Source organism: Anneissia japonica, unplaced genomic scaffold (genome assembly GCF_011630105.1).
Source record: "Anneissia japonica isolate Jap-2015-1 unplaced genomic scaffold, ASM1163010v1 scaffold288259_len28086_cov104, whole genome shotgun sequence".
Taxonomy (NCBI): domain Eukaryota; kingdom Metazoa; phylum Echinodermata; class Crinoidea; order Comatulida; family Comatulidae; genus Anneissia; species Anneissia japonica.
The window spans coordinates 19,769-28,104 of NW_022747826.1; the positions used below are offsets into that span (position 1 = coordinate 19,769).

General features: G+C 36.7%; 2 protein-coding genes across 2 annotated transcripts; both read right to left on the reverse strand.

Annotated features, from left to right (window-relative positions):
• Positions 1–1,719: 1,719 nt before the first annotated feature.
• LOC117120629 (medium-chain acyl-CoA ligase ACSF2, mitochondrial-like) lies at positions 1,720–3,673 on the reverse strand. The gene is made up of 5 exons (XM_033265660.1): positions 3,064–3,673; positions 2,561–2,613; positions 2,346–2,403; positions 2,009–2,080; positions 1,720–1,796 (listed from the first exon to the last, which is right to left on the reverse strand). Exons 1-5 carry the CDS (start codon positions 3,145–3,147, stop codon positions 1,731–1,733), a joined length of 333 nt encoding a protein of 110 aa, XP_033121551.1. The 5' UTR covers positions 3,148–3,673; the 3' UTR covers positions 1,720–1,730.
• A 323-nt stretch (positions 3,674–3,996) lies between these two features.
• On the reverse strand, positions 3,997–8,330 carry LOC117120631 (medium-chain fatty-acid--CoA ligase-like). Its single transcript, XM_033265662.1, has 6 exons — positions 8,321–8,330; positions 7,513–7,604; positions 7,251–7,324; positions 5,933–6,034; positions 5,665–5,813; positions 3,997–4,069 (listed from the first exon to the last, which is right to left on the reverse strand). Exons 2-6 carry the CDS (start codon positions 7,562–7,564, stop codon positions 3,997–3,999), a joined length of 450 nt encoding a protein of 149 aa, XP_033121553.1. The 5' UTR covers positions 7,565–7,604; positions 8,321–8,330.
• Positions 8,331–8,336: the final 6 nt, after the last annotated feature.

Genomic DNA, 8,336 nt, shown 5'->3' on the forward strand with positions numbered 1-8,336 from the left:
ATATAAGTTTCATTACCAGGCTTCATTACCAAATTATTGTTATAAATTAGTTACAGAAACTCATTCGTAGGTCAAAACCCGTATTAAGGGACAGTTTAACACTTTTTGTTAGTGTCCGCTGAATACATTTCTATTAAGGGGACACTCCTTTTGGTCGATAAGATGTTCCCTTAATAGTGGTTCTACGGTATGAATAATCTCGATTTCTCACACCTTCTAAAGAAATGTTCACATCACTTGGTTGGCTAAACCTTAATGATGTATTTCACCTTAAACGATCATCTTTAGTATATATGGTAAGTGTTTAAATGGAAATGTGCTTGAAAAAAAATCGTATTTTACATTTGATAATGAAAATCATAATCATTTTACAAGAAATAGTTGCAAATCACTTTCACTGGACAAATGTATTATATCGTTTTGGGATGATCTTAGCAACAGGAGGGCGCCCTATACGTTTGGACCAACTATAGAAAACCTGCATTATAGAAAGAGAAGGGCGCCGCGTACGTCTGAACCAATTTCCGCCTCATTTTTGCTATGCGAGTGCTCGATCTTGCATTGCTAGTAGGCCTACCTTTGGTTGTACTTGACTGTTTTTTTTTTCTAAAGCTCCGTCCGCACTATCAGATTGTATGCGACAAATAAATGTGATGTGCCTAAATATATGGGCATGGCGATGCTTTATTGCACCTGAATATGGGTGTGTTATTATTTGTCACATAAATTGTGATAGTTAAGACACTGAAGGGATGTTTCATGATGAAAACTCTTCGGATTCAGTGTCTTACAAAATCAGGTTACAACTTAGCCAGACTTTAAGGTAGCTTAGAAATTAACGATAGCTTATAGTGAGTCAAAATGTTTTAAAAGATTGTAGTTGGTATTACCTGTAGCAGTGGAATTGTGTCCAGTAAAGAGGGCACTGCTGGGCAGCTTCAGTTCCTCTTGATCCTGATGCCAATGCAATGACCACAGCCAAGGTGATAGCAATACGCAGCATGGTTACGCCTATAGCACATGAATTAAATGTTTGCGGGAAAGATCTGTAGGCCGTAACAGTAACGAGGCATGAGTGAAGCACGTATAATGAGACGTATAACTTATTCAATTCAATCTTTTATTTCAGACAAATTGACAAAAGTCCATGTTAAACATACAACAAAAAATAGAGTAAAGGAGTAGAAGCAATGGAATAACCAAAACAAAAAAAAAAAAGAAAAAGAAAGAAAAAAAAAATGCAATGATTAAAGAAAACTATGCAAAGAGAAGTATTTAGCTACTGTATTTAGCTTAAAAATACACAACAACATTTGATTACAGTACTTACGTGTGCTTTTAACTACATTTAATTCGTCATAAATCTGTTTTATATAACAGACCACCTGTCTGATGTGATGTAAAAACAACATCGGATGTTATATTCTATAGAATTTTACAGAATAATCATATTAACTTTAAGCACACAGACGTAATGAATCGCTAGTTTTTGTGTTTCTGTATCGGATTTATTGAATTTTTATATAACATACATTTATTTTCTCAATTTTAGGACATTTTTTGGTACAAATGAAGATTCTACGTAAACTTAATTCTTTTTGCAATTGCCCACTAGTTTTACTAGGGCCTATTTTAAATATTTCAGGCCCGTTTTATTAGGAAAGACTATTTTTTAGCCATGCCTAACTAGTCGCCGCGAGTGACTCAGTTTGGTGGTTCCAATATTGTTACTACGTTAATTGTACCTTACTTTGAATTCGGTCTATGGCCTGTTTTGTGAGACTCATACGGTCAATCTGAAAAATCAATATAGTATTAGCATGTTTATTCCATTTTTATTTTTTGTAGGGGCTTGGTTAAAAAACACTTGATGGCAGATTTTTGTTTAATTTGCTTTTCCTCCAACCCCGTTAAATCCATATTTTTGTTTCTTTGTCGACAGATTGAAAATAAATTAATATAAATAAAATTTAATCATAAAATTGGGAGAAATCTTTAAAGGTCTTACCTTTCCAGTAATCGATTTCGGAAAACTGTCAAAAATCAACACATAGCCAGGTACACTTCCTTCGAGTCTCACCTAATAAAAGAATTTAATTTTCCATAAGCAAAAAAAAAAACAAAAAAAAAAAAAAAAAAACAAAAAAAAAAAATAAAAATATATAAATAATTATATATATATATATATATAAAATATAAATCCTACAATAATCATGAAATTAATATAATATGCGGACATTCTTGTTGACTTTTTGAAATAAACGTTTAAAACTATTTGTACGATCTAACATAAGACAATTATGAGTAAGGTCACTCAAAGTAACATCGTTATTGAGTTTACGCACCTTTCCAGTTAGGTAAGAGACAATCTGGTCTTTGTCAATGATGACGTTCTTCTTTGTCCTATTTTCATAAATAAAATAAATACTTGTAACTATAATGCAGCTACGATTATAACAAATAACTTTTATATAGTTATAATAATGAAGTACGGTAGTATCTAATGCACAGTGATTCCACTGTGTTAAAATTATATAATGAGTATAATAGTCTTACATACCTTAAGCAAATACAAATTTCTTCAGATAGGCGCTCATCCGGTACCCCAATTACCTGGCAAATATTAAGCAATAGATAACCAACATTAAATCACTCACCATAGGAATCAACGAGAACATAAATGGCACAATGCACTGTTCCGCTAAGCTCCGCCCCTTGGATATTGTTGCTATGGTCCTATGACAGTGTAGACGTACGCAGACACGTGCGTTACTACTATACTCGGGGCAGGGCGAAACACGTACTACTGGGCCTATTTCTGGATCCATTTATGTCACTATTGGAATAGGAGCCTGATGGGGTAGGGGAAGTTCGAAGGTGGAGTGTGAGGGATTAGGTGGGGAGAGGGAGGTGCGAAAGTGAAGTGGAAGGGAATGCGCTACACAGCGTACCCAAGTAGGTACACCAAACTATGTCACGTCAATTTGTAGATGTAGACGCGCCCACAACAAATTATAAGGAGCAAACAAGATGAAGAAAATTCATTGAGATAAGATTACCAACCTGAACCAGCTCAATAGATGGATGTCGTGAGAGAACATTTTCTATGTTGGCTGGAAAAATCTTTATACCACCCCTGTCTATCATATCCTGTGTAAACAAAAATAAAATTCTATTGAACGATAGTCTAATGCAAAGTAAATATTTCTTTTGTATATACCGATACACTATGTAAGGTACTCGGATTTGTGGCGCCAGTGAGAGGGGAATCGAAAAGAGCTGTAACCCCCACCACTCCCGTCGGTATAAAATAAATATACAGAGTGTGAAACTTTAAAATTCATTAAACAAACCTTTCAAATCATCCATAAATTGAGTTTCTGGAACTTTTCCCTCTGGACCCCCTCTGAGATGAGAGGTTTTGGCCTGCTCCTGACCCCGCCCACGTATGTTCCCGGGGAAATTTGCCTTCAGCAGTCACATAAACCAGCCTCCACCCATCGGCGACATCTTCGGACCCCCGTCGTGCAAGCTCAGACGACACTAATTTGGATCTAGTGCAGGGTTGTGGATTACTTGCGTGAAGTGTGAGGGGTTAGGTAGACATAAATAATAGACATTTCCGGAGTGTCGACCAAACGTAACTATTGATCAATCAGAAGAGCGCAACACACGCTTGTCCCAAACCCACAATAGGGAGTTTTCGATTGCACGACGACGGTAGGACCTAGAACGTAATGGCGTCACTAAAAGTCATCTGCGCATGCGAGAACGTTAAGGTCACCTCGTCGAGTAGATTCTGAACGCAATTTGGCCAAATCTACGTATGTAAGAACGTAGGACGCCCGGTAGGACGGTCACGCATGAGTCATTCCGTTCTAGCGTCGAATCGTCGCGCAAATCGAAAGCTCCCTAGCATCCAAGGGCGGGGCTTGTGGACAGGTCCATTTTGTTTGAGGATTGACTTCTTCATTGACAATGAAGATCAACGTGTGGCTATTTTAAATATATTACCTTTTTTCTCCCGACTATTGACAACACACCAGCAGCGTTAAAAACACCAAGGTCACTAAAGTAAATATCAATATTATAAATATTTCATAATACAAATGTATTTACATATTCATGATTTACTAATTTACTATTGTAAATAATAGTGATGATGATGAAGATTGAAAATGATGATGATGATGATGATGATGATGATAATGATGATTATGATGATGATGATGATGATGATGATGATTGCTAGTTATTTTCACGTACCTTTCTATTAGTTAGGAAATAACAATATTGAAGCCGGACACACTGCGCCGTACGACTATCGTACGACAAGGACCATCGGCAGACGAAACCATATCCGTTTTGTTTGAGTGCATAACTACACGACGAAATCTGACTGTCAGTCACAGCAAAGAATGGGGAGAGCGGGGCTAGTTGCATCGGGGGCAAGTTGCATCACAGGGGTTTTCTTTAAATATCAACATATTGGGCTCTGGCAACCACACCCATCGCCTAATAGCACACAAACGTTTGACGCGATCCAGTAAAGCTTGAATATTTTAACAAAGAAATCGTTATTTTTACCCTTTTACCCATGTAAGTAAAATACTGATGCATTGGTTTGGTACATATAATTGCACTAAGATAATGTTGATGAATACCGTAAGTTAAGAGTTATACATTTATATTTTTGTAAACAGTATAGATAATTAAAAAAATTAATTAATATTTTTTTTGAATATTTTAACAAATACAATACTTGAACAATGGTAAGACGATACATTCAAAAGAAAAATAGGGAAAAGACCCAGAACAACTGAAGTGAGTGGCAAGCAAATTTTTATTGACCGAGAGACTGCCTGTGCCAAGTGTCGCAAAGGACAACAATGTGCATTATATAGCAGTGTAGCACACTCAACAGATTAGTGAACAGGTTAAATAAGGGTATGGGGGCGATGATCATGTAGAATATACCATTTTTGTCAAGAAAATTGAAATCCATGCTTTAGAACACACGACCATAATGTTATTCTTTCTTGGGTAATTATCAAAGGTTATAGTATTGGAAGTTGGCCTTCAAAATATATTTTGTTGTTTATATAATTCTGCTAGAGGTATTCAGTTGATATTAAAAAAGATATGTTGATTTTTTAATGATGCAACTTGCCCCTCGGACGGGGCAATTTGCATCATTAAAAAAAAGGTCTCGTAATTTCGAAAGCTCGGATGAGGGCAGTAGAGTATATTGGCCCTAACGGCCGCCCATACAAAAAAAGATCTATTAAGCAATCAGCACAGGAAAGATCTATTAATAAATCAGCCGGGTATTCATAGAGCTCCTCATCAGATCTAAAAATAATATTCAACTCTCAATATTTCTATAAAAATTAACTTATCTGTTATGATTTCACTTTTAGTAGTATGTCAATCTGATGTTACCCCTCAGTTAGTTTAGTTGACATTGTATCTACTTTTCAAAAGATATTAACAAAAGTATAAAAAATTATGCAACCAGCCCCGCTATAGAATGGATTCTCACTGGCGAAAGTCCGAGCGAATCGTTATCAAAGTCGACGTTGCACGCGCCAGTAGCATTGCGTTCTTTTTATGGGAACAGCGTCAGCCGACGGCCGTCTGTACTGCGGGTCCGGAGCTAATTACCCAGTTTTAAACCACCCGTGGGGTGATTTAGCTGCTTTCGTCTGTTCATCATTCCCCATGTATCTCTGAAAGTTACCACAACAGCGGCACCAAATTTCACCATTACTGCCAACAGGTACACACTTTCCGTCATCATCAACCAATTGTATCTAGAAGTTGAATTAACAAAAACATAATCATTATCATGTGAGAAGTTATGTTTGGGAAATGTTTAAGTGTTGAAACCTGCGTGCAGGCACCGTAAAAAGGTTAAAGGTTATTAATTTACCTCTGCATTTGGCAATATTCGAACTCCAGAACACCGTGCATCCAGTGGGTCCAACGGAGAGCTTATGGATGCTACTATCACTTCAGTTGAAGCATACACTATCTGGAATTTAATGAAAATGATTTAGCAGGCCCGTAGGCAGGATTTTCGGTGGGGAGGTGCGTTTTGCAACCGAAGCGGACCTTACGATGGGCGACTGCCTAGGGATCCCCGCGAGGGTGGGGCGAATCTTCTGGAAGCTCTGACAAATTAGCATTTTGAGGGACTTTTTTAATGGATTTCTAAAATCCATAATTTGTAATATCCTATTTAAATTTTCATTCATTTGAGTATTGTCTAGGGACCTACAGTAAAGCAGGAGAAATAAAGGGTGGGGTGAAGGAAGAAACTTGCACAGACAGATGGTCAATACCGATGAGGTAAGAACATTTATGATTATGGCACCTGAATGTGGCCGGAAATGGCACTCTCAGACAAACTTTTCTTTTTTCTCCATTACTTTTATAATTTTAGGGGGCTCTCTCCCTTGAATCTACCACTGTGAAATTATAATATTTCATGTCCTTTACATCTGTAGGCCTACAATTACTGGAGTTGATAATTTCCAACAGATTTCGTAGCACTTCATTAAAAATCAACGAATAGAAGAGCGGGCAAAAAAAATATAATGCATACTATAGCATTTCGCGATAATTAGGAACGATTTTAGTGAAATAATAGGTTTTAAAAAGTGGACTTTTAAAAAGTGGTCCAGGGGCAGAAGCCTGGAGGGGGTTTGTGAGAAAAGCGACAAAGTAGCATTTTGAGGGTCTTACATAATAGATTTCTCAAACACATAATTCATGAATATTTCATTTAAATTTTCATTAATTTGGGTGTTTTTGGGACCTGAAAAAGTAACGTTATTATGGCGTGTACGGTACATCCTACGGTGCAGTCCTATAGATAACATTCTTCATATTATAGATCAATCTGCAATCACCGGAGACGATCAATTTCTAACCAATTTTATACCACATTAATAAAAATCAACGGTTAGATAAGCTGGCAAATATATAATGCAACGCATGCTATAGCATTTTGTGATAATTTGGAACGATTTTGTGAAATCATAGGTTTTAAAAAGTGGACCTTTTGGATGTGTATAAGAGACAGATCCAGTAAAGCTTGACTCTGCACCCCCCTGCCTACGGGCCTGTTTAGGCCTAGTTAAACATTGTGCTGTCATAATTCAGGATTTATACTATGGTAATATTTTACAGTCACATACTCGTACATTTAAAGATATATATATATGCAAACAAAACAGACTACTTACCAGAGTTTTGCAAGCAAATTTTTCTTCAAAATCCTTCGCCATTTTTGGAGGGATGTTTGATCCTCCGGTTAAACCTAATAATTTGAAGAAGAACATTGCTGCGATGAAATAACTATTATTTATTAATATCATCTACTTATGTAAAGGGTGTTTCGAGTGCACAATTTTGCTTGATAAACCATAATCCTCTAAAAATTCTAAATGCTTCATGAGTAGCCCTTTTTATCGGAAATAAGTGCCAATTAAGTTAATAGTTACGTACAAATATCGAGAGAGGTTACATCATATTCTCCGATGTCCTTGAAGTTCAACATGTCGTATAGATAAGTAATTAAGAAGAGCACATCAGTACACCTTCGGAATTAAAGAATCGAACTTTAAAAACAAAAAATACTGTATTAAGATATGTTTGATTGAAAAGGATCATAACGGATATCCGAATGCCTATAATTATTTGTAGGAATGGTGTTGGTGTACCATTAATAAGAATACATGGTCTAGCTAGTGGTTAAGACACCAGGCTAGTTATTTGGAGGTTGTGGGTTCAATTCCCACCCGAATTAAGTGTGATACTTTTTTTGCAAGTATTTGGAAACGTACTGAGCATTTCGTACGATAACACGTCATTTATGGCAAAACTATTATTTTCCTATTCCCACTTGTGAGATTATTTCGCAAGTGTTTGGGAACGTACTGAACATTCCGTACGATAACACGTCATGTAGGGCAAACACCTTCCCGATTTAATCTCCTGACGAAAACACCATCGGAATAGCATTACACTACCAACTGCAACTGCTGATTGAGGATCGGATTCAACACTAGCCACTAAGCACATGCTAGGTGATTTAGTAGTTAAGACACCAGGCTAGTTATCTGTAGGTCGTGGGTTCGATTCCAAGCATAATCACTCCCGATGTTTTCCGCAAGTATTTGGGAACGTGCTGAGCATTCAGTAGACCTACTATAACACATCAGGTAGGGAAAAATACCATTCCTGTAATCTACTGACAAAAACACTATCGGAATATAATTATTTGCTTACTTAATTAACTAAAGGCTACCAGTACCTTTCATTTTGAATTG